Source organism: Culex quinquefasciatus, chromosome 3 (genome assembly GCF_015732765.1).
Source record: "Culex quinquefasciatus strain JHB chromosome 3, VPISU_Cqui_1.0_pri_paternal, whole genome shotgun sequence".
Classification (NCBI taxonomy): Eukaryota; Metazoa; Arthropoda; class Insecta; order Diptera; family Culicidae; genus Culex; species Culex quinquefasciatus.
The window spans coordinates 126,870,915-126,884,306 of record NC_051863.1 but is presented as its reverse complement, the minus strand read 5'-3'; the positions used below and the strand labels follow the sequence as shown (position 1 = coordinate 126,884,306).

The window sequence follows — 13,392 nt, the reverse complement described above, 5'->3', positions numbered from 1 at the left end:
CCAAGCGTGACATGTTGCTGGCGCTGGACCGGATGGAAATCGTGCTGGGAGGAGGTTCCTCTACGGACCAAACCCACAGTGGAAAAGACATTGTGGACGCTGGAGCCGTGGGGAGTTTTAGGAAGCTGCAAATTGACTAGAAGGAGATTTTGTTTATGCGCACCACGCGGAAGATTGTGATATGGGTTATCTTATCAGTTGGATAGCATTGTCTTGATGAAATAGAGCAATGTGCAGACTATTTATTTTTTTCATTTTTTTTTTTTTTGCAGACTATTGAGATGCGTTATTATTAGCAGTGAAACCCTGGGTGCAGAATAGTTGTGAAACCTATGTGAAATGATGTACCTACACAGAAAAAAATGTTGAATTTGGGAAGGTTGAAAATTTGGTTGGTTGAATATTCTCGATTTGGATTAATATTATGTGGGATATAAGATTGCGCTATCCCTGTACCGGTGCTACTGTCAATGCTGAGTGACGCATGTGACGTTCGCAGTCAAGCTGTGGGCCCGCCACATTGTGTGTGTGTGACACAAGCTGGCTCGTCCTCTTTCATCTGTCAACCGCCTGAGTGAACGGTCGTAAGCGGGGCTTCTCGTCGGAGCGGAACGCACAAATGGCGATCCTGCCAGGTTTCCACTGATTTTTTCAGTTGGAAGTAAATTTTCTTAGCAAACCTTTCTGCCTACGAGACGCCCCCAACAACGGTAAAATAGTGTTTTAAAAGTTTTGTTGACGAGAGGTGAAAGTGAGAATGGTGAGTAGAGTGATAACGGAGCATTTTGGAACCGCAAAATAGAACGTGATAAAACGGACCCCTGGTGAGACGCTGGACACTCCTGAGTGTGCATTCCGGAAGGAATGCCGTCAAGGAGGAAACTGTCCCGAGATGAAACGGACCCCTGGTGAGACGCCAGGGTGGACACTCTTGAGTGTGCATTCCGGTATGGAATGCCGTCAAGGAGGAAACTGTTCCGAGATGAAACGGACCCTGGTGAGACGCCAGGGTGGACACTCTTGAGTGTGCATTCCGGAAGGGAATGCCGTCAAGGAGGAAACTGTTCCGAGATGAAACGGACCCTGGTGAGACGCCAGGTGGACACTCTTGAGTGTGCATTCCGGAAGGGAATGCCGTCAGGGAGAAACTGTTCCGAGATGAAACGGACCCCTGGTGAGACGCCAGGGGTGGACACTCCTTGAGTGTGCATTCCGGTATGGAATGCCGTCAAGGAGGAAACTGTTCCGAGATGAAACGGACCCCTGGTGAGACGCCAGGGGTGGACACTCCTTGAGTGTGCATTCCGGAAGGGAATGCCGTCAAGGAGGAAACTGTTCCGGTGTTTAACGGACCTCTGGTGAGACGCCAGGGGTGGACACTCCTTGAGTGTGCATTCCGGTAGGGAATGCCGTCAAGGAGGAAACAGTTCCGAGATAAAACGGACCCCTGGTGAGACGCCAGGGGTGGACACTCCTTGAGTGTGCATTCCGGACGGGAATGCCGTCAAGGAGGAAACTGTTCCGGTGTTTAACGGACCTCTGGTGAGACGCCAGAGGTGGACACTCCTTGAGTGTGCATTCCGGTAGGGAATGCCGTCAAGGAGGAAACAGTTCCGAGATAAAACGGACCCCTGGTGAGACGCCAGGGGTGGACACTCCTTGAGTGTGCATTCCGGAAGGGAATGCCGTCAAGGAGGAAACTGTTCCGGTGTTTAACAGACCTCTGGTGAGACGCCAGAGGTGGACACTCCTTGAGTGTGCATTCCGGAAGGGAATGCCGTCAAGGAGGAAACAGTTCCGAGATAAAACGGACCTCTGGTGAGATGCCAGAGGTGGACACTCCTTGAGTGTGCATTCCGGAAGGGAATGCCGTCAAGGAGGAAATTGCTCTGGTGGTTAACGAACCCCTGATGAGACGCCAGGTATGGACACTCCTATAGTATGCTTTCCGAAGGAAATGCTTCCAGGGAGGGAACGGTTCCGTTGTTTAAAAAAAAGAAACAGTTCCAAGATTAAACGTGTGAGAAGATTCCGGAAGGAAAGCCAACTTGGAGAGAACCGTTTCAAGAAAGGGAGCCAGGAGCAAACCGTCCATAATTTATCAGTCTCTGGTGGGTGGACCCTTCGTAGCCTGTGAGTGAATTTGAGAAAGTATAGTAAAGGTAAGATCAGGGTTGATCATGCTTTCCTGAAAGTGGCGATCACAAAGTTCAGCTATTGTTAATGGAACGACAAGAAAAATACGAATATAAAAAAAATAAGAACATTTCCATTTGACTCGACAAGCTATAATGATCGAGGAAAGAAGATGGTGGAGAGACGCTTAAGTAATCCGCTGGCTAAATACATTCGATTCAATTCTTCATCCTCGTCGTTTGCGGAATGTTCTATTTCAGATGTCGTTGTCCTGTTTAAGAATACTTGATGTTCGGAACAGTTGAATTTAAAAAAATCGAAACTAGAGAACGTGCAACGGATGCTGGTCTATAACCGAAAACTTTATAAGTAGTTGCTCTTCAAAAAACCCATCCTACCAGTTCAGCGCTGTACCAACTAAATCCAATCTCAACGAGCTTGCGACAAAGCAAGATCAGCACCATCAGGGCATCGGAATGGGCTGTCATGAGAAGTTTGCCAGGTGCGTCGGGAGCTTGGACTGAAGGTGCTACGGCGCAAGTGATGACAGAAAAGCTTTTGACGAAGATCCCAGTACGAAAGCGAGCGGTCCTTCACAGTTGATGAAAGTGATGCCAAGCTCTGGTCCAGTTGTCCCAACATCGCCCCTGTTAGAAGCTATGGTACGGGTTGAACTGCTCCGGCAGACTTCTGGTCAAAGTAGATCAAATAAGCGAATACGATTCTATCAGGTGATCAAAACTTGAAGATTCAGCTTTCTGTTGATTGTTCAAGGATCGAGGTTATGCTGGACCGTCGGATGTTCTCCGAGGTGTTTTGACGGTTTTCTCTGCTAGTTTTGCTGATCGCGAACTTGTACTGATACAGATGACAAGAACAGTATAACGGAGAATCTCTCCTGCAGCGGTGGACTTGGTGTTACGAAGACTGCATGTGGTCTTCACTGGTTCACATGCTTGCGTGTTGACACAACACGGGAGACAGCCACGTTTGGAAAATGTGATGCGGAACAAAGTTGCATGATTGTGACCTTTGGTAATGCTGCTGCTGCGAGCCATGTACATGTGACGTCATCGATGCAATTGAGAGCGATCAACGGCGTGTCCACAGTTTGCTCACTCGATAATCTGAAGCTCGGCTTCTTCCGTTAAAAGGCTCTGGTGTTAACGGTGGTTGTGGTTGTCTGTCTTTGGCTGACCTTGTCCTCCGGTCTAGTACCGTACTTTCCTAGTCGAACGAATACCATCACCTCCTCGTTATGAAGGCTTGCTGCAAATCGCTAAAGGATTGCTAGGTAAGGTGAACGTCTTTCCGGACAAGAGTGAGGACCAGTCGTGTTGCGTTGAACGCCCAAAACCACTGACATTCGACCATGAGTCCCAGGCGGTAGTTGAGCTGGTAATCGGCCTGATATGACCGGTCTGGTGAACAGACCAAAAACGACCAACTTTTCTGGGTTTGGCTGTTGTGCCATGGTGACAGACAAGCTGTCAACGAAGAGCCTAGCGGGAAAGCCAGCTGACCTTCACAGTGCTGGCAGCGGACCCCAAACTCTGCACAGGTGCCCCAACAGAAGATGCAAGTGTTTTCAGCTAACATAACCTGCGCCAGCTTGCCATGGAATAACTGTGACATCACTCCTCTGCGCAGTTTAAGTCGAGTAGCTAAGCTGTTGACATTTACAAAAAAATTATTTTTGATTATCGCCGGATAAAATCAAACTCCTCCTTCACTGTGAGTGACAGGACATTATAGCTGCGTAAAAACCGCGGTTAAAAAATCAGCAAGTTGTGCTCAATAATATTTTGCTTACGAGAATCTGAATGTTTGGCTAAATGTTGGGTACTTAACCGGAATGATATTTGTCTCGAAGGAATCGGAGGCGCTGTTGGACGAACGCAAACAAATTTTGGGTATGTCTTATTTGAGACAAATTTGATGACAAGTCTGTCAGACAATAATTGCTAGTTGGCCGTTCAGGAAACTTTTTTTTCTGTTCCAAACATAGGTTTTATCTAGAGTTTTCTTGCTATTGGCCGTTCATCTTTGGGTTTGTGTTAGAAGGATGCAAACATGGTACTACTAAATTATTCACGATTTAGTGGATTTAGGTGCTGTTGTCAAAATTGCTATTACTGACTCCATCACTCCGATGGAAACTAACTTTGTTTATGTATATGTTTTCCTGGCACGATTCATTGTTCGTTTGTTGTTGTTTAGGTTTTCGTGGCACGGAGTGATATACTCGCACGAATGCTAACCAAGATAGCGCGTACCTATGAAATACAGCTTTGGGATGAGATTACTTTCTAACCATGCAGAAAGTTCCTGAAATTACTTAACTACGAATGCCTCGGGATTGGTTTTTCGGCAGCTGTAGAATAATTGATTTGATATAACTATTTTGCTCGACTTAAAACATTTAACAGGGTGTTAAGTGGGTAATGAAACGATATGCCTTTATATGATAACCATTGCACATTCTGATAGTGAATGTTATGTCAAACAATTCTTAGTTTTTGGAAAGAAATATGACCGTGGATATTTTTAATGTAGAAGGAGGATGGGATATAAGATTGCGCTATCCCTGTACCGGTGCTACTGTCAATGCTGAGTGACGCATGTGACGTTCGCAGTCAAGCTGTGGGCCCGCCACAGTGTGTGTGTGACACAAGCTGGCTCGTCCTCTTTCATCTGTCAACCGCCTGAGTGAACGGTCGTGTAAGCGGGGGCTTCTCGTCGGAGCGGAACGCACATATTACATAAACAATGTGTAAAAATGTGAACCTGATGAATAAAAATAAATAAATTGCTCGTTCTACAGCTAGGTGCAGAATAGTTGTCCGCAAAGCGGCTTCAATTTAGAACTGTCAAAGCGGAACCAATTTACTGTTTGGAAAATTATGCCATGAATTGGCAAGTATTGTAATCGATCTATAATTTATTTTGTCAGGAATAAAAAAGTAGAGGGCGTCGAGCTTTTGAGTCAGTCTTAAGAAAAGGGATGAAATCGAGATTGTCTTAATTCGTTGCTAACATTTCCATAAGCGCTATGTCTCACTCAAAACCTATGTTTACAAATTTTTTAAGACGAATTATCAGTAACTGTGAATGGCACCTGCCAAATAACATTGAATAATCTTACTCCTGTATTATCACTGCGCTTCAAAGATACATAATCTCGTAACTTCCATCCGGTTGCTCTTCTGATTCACGAAATTCCCCCACTTCTGACGCAATATTTCATCACGTTAAAAACAAAGAAGGACTCTTTTAACCGCCCATCGTTTAGTCTACAAAAAAAAGCACGAAGAACTTAATTTTTCAGCGAAAACATTAATATGTATCATCAGATCCTAAATGTTTCAAAACGAGTCACTTCAACAGCAAAACATATGTCACGCTTGAGCTTGAACAAAGCCTTCTACTTTGTTTATGTTTACAGCTGTAGTTCAGTTGTATTAGTGAGGAGCAGTGGGGATCATTCGGAAATCACGTTACGCCTTCTGTCTTTTCAGCACTCAGTTCTACAGCATTGCCTTGGAGTTCTCGATTGCGAGATTCCTACTCGAAACTAGGTTTCCAAAGGCTTGATTGTTGAGGGAACCCAGGCCGACTGGGTGAGAGGCAACCACACTTAACACTACACCACGAGTTCCGATTTTCTGTGCACAGTCTGGACTAGATTTAGGAAGGATTCTACAAAAATCACTTTGAATAACACAACACGACATTTTTGGAGTTGATGTCAGTAAACACTTCATGTTTCCTCAAGGTATTACAAATAAGGGCTCTCCAAACGCGCTTTAATTGACAGCATTGATTTTTATTAAATTTCCTACGAAAGAATAAAGAGGTCGGGTATGAATGTAATAAATTCGTTCAAAGATATAGGGACATAAGGACTTTTTGTAAAATTAAACGAATTAAGAATATCGTATTTTTCATCGAAAAAACACAAAACAAGTTTTTAAAACTCTGCCATTTTTCATTGCTCAACTGTTAAAAAAAGGAACGTGTGCTTTTAAGGGAAATTCAATGGAATTTTCTAACCCATAAGGGTAGGGTGGGGTAGGGTTTTTCATTTAGATCACAATATTCCATTTTTAAATTTCGTGTTATTTTCTTATTTTGCAGGGTTATTTTTCAGAGTGTAATAATGTTCTACAAAATTTTAGAACAAAAAATTTTTTGCATAAAAGTCCCTTAGATACCAAATGTCCATCTCAATACCATTTCAGACTCAAAGTATTGTTTTACCTTTCTTCGCATGTTTAAAAATTGAAGGCGTCATACCACCCCTCCGTCACAAGATATCCAAAAACGGACAATTATAAAACTATTATTTCGCAGGATATTCACCTAATTTCAAAATGTAAACAAAATTTTGCTGAAAATTGATCGCAGAGTGCGAGTTTCATGTTAAAAGCAAGGAAATAAAAATATACGGAAAAACTTTTTTGTTCGTGATTCGATTATACGAAGTCCCACACAAACCTTCAAATAATCAAAACTACGGATAATCGATATTAGACTGTATTTGGCTGTATTATTGACCATTGAAAAAATTATAGCAATTCGATCCAATCAACTTAAATATATTGTATTGACCATTAAGTCGTTTCTTACCTTATAAGACTACTCAATTTCAAATAAAAAATTAAAGTTTGTATTACCAATTCATTTTATCTGCAAGTTTGAGGTGTCTGAAACGCCTAACAATAGTCCACACGTTTTTTTAATACTAAATGAACGCATTTAAAACAGAGGTTCTCAGCCGTATATCACTGATTCGTGCAAGTAAGTAAAAAGGTTTAATAGCGCCTCGTTAATCGCATGCGAGCAATTCTCTACGAATATGTAATAGCCATTTTTAGGTAACTTTTTTGAAAATAGTTGCAGTTATTCAATGATATTTTTTAAAGTCTCACCCAAACAATTAGCCAATTTCTAATGCCGCTATCTCAGCAACTAATGGTCCGATTTTCAATTCTAAAATATGAAACATTCGTGAAATTTTTCGAAAATAGTATACTATTTTTTTAATTCAAGACTAACACTTCAAAAGACGCAATATTGAATGCGAAGACATCAAATCGATAAAAATCCTTCAGAAGATTTTTGAATTTTTAATCATCATTTTTGTATGGACAGCTGCCAAATTTGCATGGAAAATTATACGGACAAACTAATGATGAAAAATGGCTTCTTTGGGCATACCAAAGGCACCAAATAAGTTTCAGTCGGATTAAAAAATACAAAAAAATCGAATGAATGAAATCTCAGAGAATTACTCATGCATTGTTATTAAAATGTAACAAAAATGACTCCGGTGGGCGTACCAAGTCCTAATCTCAAATATGTAAATTCCCAAAAATGGTTTACAACTCGCGCGCGGAGCTTGAATGAAAAAAGTGCATTTTTCGAGTATTTTTCAGAAATGCGCGTGACAATCATACTAAAGTCATTCAAATTTGGTCGCCTTGGGCTTCAAGTGATAGTTTAATGTCCCCTGAACCAATTACTGTATAGACATAGTTCATAAAAGCTTGTGTTTGGGCATAGCAGGGCGTTTTAGGGAGCAAAATTGTATTTTTTAGCCAAAAAATTTCAAAAATCACTTCCCAAAACCAGCCAAAAAATTTTGCATCCAAAACTAATGCATTCAGCTTATAGGAAATTTAACGGAGATCATTTTGTTTTTTTAACATTCAATTTATGTCCACGCAAAGTCGAGATATTTGCATTTTAGTGCACAAAAAGTGACGAATTTTCAAAATTCTTGGTATATAAGCGTTTTTAGCATAAAACATTGGCTACTATGATTACAAACGGGAAGGCATATATTTTGGATATATTTATTTTGTTCGCTCAAAAACGATATTTGTTAATAAAATTTCATGAAAAAACATGAGATTTTCTAAAAGTACTGCTATGTGCTCTCCTAGATATGAACAAATAAAGCTCTAATGGGTAACTTTTTTTGGCTTTGCGTGGACATAAATTGAATGTTAAAAAAAGCAAAATGATCTCCGTTAAATTTCCTATAAGCTGAATGCATTAGTTTTGGCTGCAACATTTTTTGGCTGGTTTTGGGGAGTGATTTTTGAAAGCTTTTATGGACTGTGTCTATACAGGAATTTGTTCAGGGGACATTAAACTATCACTTGAAGCCCAAGGCGACCAAATTTGAATGACTTTAGTATGATTGTCACGCGCATTTCTGAAAAATACTCGAAAAATGCACTTTTTTCATTCAAGCTCCGCGCGCGAGTTGTAAACCATTTTTGGGAATTTTTTGTTGTATGAAAACATTGTTCCTGACATCATAATCTATCATTCTAGGGGTGAGCACCGAAGATTTGACAACTTTTCATTTTTTGGGACGGCCTAGTGGACAATCACAAACCTGAAACTCCATGGGGGTAGGACCTGCAGATGAAAATAATCTTAATCAAATAATTTAAGAAATATTCTTTAATCAGCTTTCTTGAGCAAACCAAAATTAGATAAATCAAAATCACAAATTCAGCGTGTTGAGGAAAACAACTATACTATTTCTGTAAAACGCTGATATTCAAAGCTGACCAAAGTTTTTCAAAAGACATTTGATAGTAGATTTCCAGACTACTTATGCTTAACATTTCAAAGGATTTGGTCAAATCCCCAGCGAACGCCAGCCAATTGAACGTTGAGTGAGGTGGAAGAAATCGTCCAATGTCATAAACGTTTGACCAGTACAGTAACTCAAGTTATTAAGGGCCTAGATGGTGTCATCCATTCTTGGAACAAATACTGGTACTTAATTAAAAAAAACTTCAGCAAAAAATGTTTTGCAAATCTGCAAAAACAAAAATTTCAAATAGCTTGAATGAATTAAAACTAACGGAATAGGAAATTAACAGCTACAAGGATCTCGACGGAAACGTTTTTTTTCTCTGACATTGAAGTAGACTAAAACCGGCTACTTTATATACACAAGATTAAACAATCAACAAAAAAGGACTACTAGAACAGTTCAGCTAACTTTTAGTGCTTCTCGTGATAGCGTAAAAAGAAGGGGAAACACAGCAGCAGTAGATATCTTTAATCTTTTTTACAGTCTCTCTGCACGCTTTTGTAGCCTCAACCCTGAAATACTAGACGAAGTTTACGTGAAAAAAAAAAACAAACATTTTTTAATTTGTCATAAGAAAATTAGGTTTAAGCTGTGATTCTGTATATCCAGATAATTTAATATAAGTATTTTTCAGATATAGGAAGCTGATGCTCTTACTAGAAGTTAACCGACTCATGTTTGGCTGTATTTTTTGATAATTTGTGTACATTTTTATTAAACATCTAAAATTCTTCTGTGCAAAAGTGGAGTACGTATCTTCTTCGTTTGGAAAATGAAATATTGTAATTAGTGTTTTTATTATTTTGAAACTCCAAAATTACACAATATCGGTGCAGCACCCAAGCCTATAAAACTTTACAACTCTAACAAGAAATTCCAGATCATGACTCGACCAAATAACGTCTGTAAAAAGGGCTCACATCTTCGCCAACTTTACGTTTTTAAATAGCCACAAGCTCCTCACACTGCACCTCAGTCAGTGTCGAGCATCAGAACAGAACTACACCGCAACCATGCCGAAGGAACTTCCGACCTCCTGGCTGGACAAAGCCCCCGCAAAGTACGACGACGATCTGGCCGAAATGGACGACTTCTTCCGTGGTCTCGCCGAAAAGTACATCCGAGAAACGCCCGACCTGCGCCAGCAGTCGTTGGCCCAACTCCGCGATTGGATCGCCAAACATCCCCACATCCGGCGAGTACGTACGGACGCTCCGTTCCTGTTGCGCTTCCTGCGGACGAAAAAGTACAACTTCATCAACGCTTCCAAGCAGCTGGAACGCTACCTGGCGGTTCGAATGCTGCACCGAAAGTACTTCGAGCGGCTGGACGTGGAAGATCCGGAATTTGGAGCGCTAATTGGATCGGGATTTCTGGTCCCCATGCCTGAACGGGACGCCAAGGGACGCACGGTGATCTTCTCCACGGCCAAAGACGTGGACGCGGAACGGTTCACCGTGCATCAACTGTCCCGGGCTCACTTCCTGCTAATGGAAGTCCTCAACGATTCGAACGAGTTTCAGTGCGGTGGGTTCGTGTCGGTGCTCGACTTCAGCGGACTTACAATGGCCCACGTGAACCTGGTGGGCGTCAACGACATCCGGCTGCAGGTGAACGTTTCGGCCAACGCCACTCCCGTGCGGGCTCAGGAGATGCACTTTATAAACGCCCCATCCCTGCTGACCACGGCCATCAACTTGGTGATGAAGCTGACCAGCGAAAAGCTAAGGAATCGAATCTTCGTAAGTGCCCTTACATTCCACCCTTAGACTCCCTAAATAACTCACTTTTCCCACAGTTCCATCAAAGCTGGGACGAGCTGTACGCCAGGGTGGACAAGAGCCTGCTGCCGAAGGAGTACGGTGGAAGCGTTCCAATGGAAAAGTTGGTGGCGGACTTCAAGGATCGCTGCCGGGAGTTGCGTCCGCAGCTTTTGGCGAACGACGAAATGGAGCTGGAAGTGACGAAGGATTCCGAGTACTGGCAGGAGTCGTCGGACCTCGAGCTGGAATCGGGTGCGATTGGGTCGTTCAGAAAGCTGCAGGTTGATTAGGGGGATCGATTTGAGGGTGCGTGGTAATGATTGCAGTGGAGAATAAAGATCATCAAATGTTAGATGGATTGTTCTCAACCTGTGATTCTGAGATTATTTGTGAGAAAATACTTCCGGAGTAAATTTTCAAAAGGGCGACAGCTTTAAAAAAAAAAATATGAAAATAAATAATTCGCGGGACAACATATTACGATCAGAAAAATAAGGTTTATCGTTCTGAACAATAAAACAACAATTTAAACCTAATGTTTGGACCCAATCGGGGTAATACAAATCTAAATTTTGGAGTGATTAGTTCAGTAAGATTTCAACACATAATATTTGAATAAGACAATTTATGAATTTTCTATTTCAAATAACACCAAAAATGATTGGATTGGCTTTTCCGTTACACGCTCGAGATCCAGCTTCAAAACTACAGTGAGTCAAATATTTGTCCGTATCACCCCCGCCGTACGGAAAATGTTTGTGGTACAAAACATCAATCAATCATCAATCGACGCGGCAGAATGTCTTCTTTAAGACACTGTCATTGGATTTGCAAAAAACTTTTTCTTAAAAAATACAAAAATAGTTTACTGAAAAAAGTTAAAAAAAGAGGTCAAATAATTGTCCGTACCCCTAGTAAAAGTACAAAATCTGATCGATTTAAGTGAATTTATTTATCAAATGTTGTTTCTGTGTCAAATACTAGTACCTCTAGCCAGTTTGTGACAACTTTGAACTTCTGATAACTTTGTTTAGTTAGTTTAAATTAAAAATTGGTTTGAAGTTAGTTTTTTAAGTAAAACTTATCAAAACATTAGTTTATCAACAACTATTTTTATAAAATTGCTATTTTATTTTGTAAGAATCTCTACTGAACAAGTTTCATCAATATGTGTTCAAAATATACATAGTTTTCATCTTTTTTATTGACATTTTTTGACCAAAAATACAAAAAAAAACTACCTCTTGCAATTTGAAGCACCAAATTTCGTCCACTAAAGCCCGATTACGAGTCCCTAGTCTGAAATTTGAAATTTTCAAATTGGGTACTAAAACCCTATGTAAATTTTTATGTACAACGGTAAAAAACACGATTAAAAACCATTTCTGATCACTTTTTTTTATTTTTATGCAACATTTTTTCGATGGATCAACTATGGTCCCCTTGGAACGAGCTATCAAGTAGGACCTTTTCTGTCAAGAAGGACCGCGAGGTTAATTTTTCAAAATTGATTTAAAAATCCATTTTAAACTCTCAAAGGGTTATTTTACTCAGAAAAATAAGCTTTATCGTTGTAAAGAATAATATCAGCAATCTAAGCTTCATTTTAGGACCCAATTCCCCAAGCAAAACATTCTGACCCAGGACGGTACAGAAATTCTCAGCACGAAAAGTGAAAATTTCAAATTTTAGACTAGGGACTCGTAATCGGGTTATACTGGACGAAATTGGATGCTTCAAATTGCAAGAGGTGGGTTTTTTGTCCTCTATCTGACCACCACAAAATTTCCCCCCGAGAGGTTAAACCGGTTCCAAGACAATCCGGATTGTTTAACGGTATTGTTCTGAAACAGTATTTTTGGTCGAAAAATATCAATAAAAAAGATGAAAACAATGTATATTTTGAATAAATATTGTTGAAACTTTTTCAATAGAGACTCTTACAACATAAAATAGCAATTTTATAAAAATAGTTGCTTATAAACTAATGTTTTGATAAGTTTTACTTAAAAAACTAAATTCAAACCAATTTTTAATAAAAACTAACTAAACGAAGTTATCAGAAGTTCAAAGTTGTCACAAACTGGCTAGAGGTACTCCCAAGTTACCACAAGCACTAAATTGAAGTATTAATTCAGTACTAAATCAGCACTCGAATGTTTTGAAGTAGTAAATAAGCTTTGCGAATGCCTCATAGTACCAAAACTTTGCAGCATTACAACTGGCATTAAATCACCATTTACGACCTTGAAAATGAGCTTCAAAGCATTTGATGTTTATCAACAAAGTAACCCATCGATACGGGAAACATTACAGCCAGACATGCTCTTATTGACTTTGATCCTCCTCCCTTCATACCGTTCTAATAAGCGAGCGGGCTAAGGCGCAGTTCCCCCAGTGTGCATAAGTTTTAATTTTGCGTGAACTGGGTTCAATTCCCGCCGATTGAAGTGTTTTTTTTTTGTTTTTTTTTTTGTGGAAAACTGCAGCCTGTAATTAAGCCAAATTTTTCAAGACATATGTCCAAAGGACAAAGGACATTATCAAAAGTTCTCTGGTAAATTGAATGACTTTTCTTACAAGCAATAAGCTGCTTTCCGGAAGTCTAATACACATTGTGAAATTTTGCCAACCGTAGACCACCAACTAGTTTACGTTAGCCGTTAGCCAGTACTTGTCCCTATTAACCCCAAGCCTTCCGTAATTGATTGTACTGTACTTGACTGGATGGCCGCAATTTGCTGAGTGATTCGTCAATAATTTTCGTTCAACGCAATGACAACGGGTTTCTCTCATGAACCAGAAACTCGAAACAGCAGAAAGAAAGTCTTCCTTAATGTTCAACGATGAATGCATCAACCACATCGATTAAAA

The 13,392-nt window shown here is 40.4% G+C and overlaps 2 protein-coding genes across 4 annotated transcripts in view; both read left to right on the top strand.

Moving 5' to 3' along the window:
• The window catches only part of LOC6052008 (clavesin-1), a 12,365-nt gene extending 12,123 nt beyond the window's left edge, over window positions 1-242 (top strand). Inside the window, exon 3 of the mRNA XM_038263124.1 lies at window positions 39-242. Coding sequence (XP_038119052.1) covers window positions 39-140 — 102 coding nt within the window. The 3' untranslated portion in view covers window positions 141-242. The remainder of the gene's footprint in view (window positions 1-38) is intronic.
• LOC6047313 (clavesin-1) overlaps window positions 1-10,886 on the top strand; it is a 21,442-nt gene extending 10,556 nt beyond the window's left edge. The window contains exons 1-3 of one of the 3 annotated variants that reach the window (XM_038263121.1): window positions 652-760; window positions 9,705-10,497; window positions 10,554-10,886. In XM_038263121.1, the coding sequence (XP_038119049.1) occupies window positions 9,769-10,497; window positions 10,554-10,808 (984 nt within the window). In that variant the 5' untranslated portion in view covers window positions 652-760; window positions 9,705-9,768 and the 3' untranslated portion in view covers window positions 10,809-10,886. Of the gene's footprint in view, window positions 1-651; window positions 761-9,395; window positions 9,504-9,704; window positions 10,498-10,553 lie in introns of those variants that run through there. The other 2 variants (XM_038263123.1, XM_038263122.1) reach the window with 2 other exon arrangements.
• The last annotated feature ends 2,506 nt before the right edge of the window (window positions 10,887-13,392 follow it).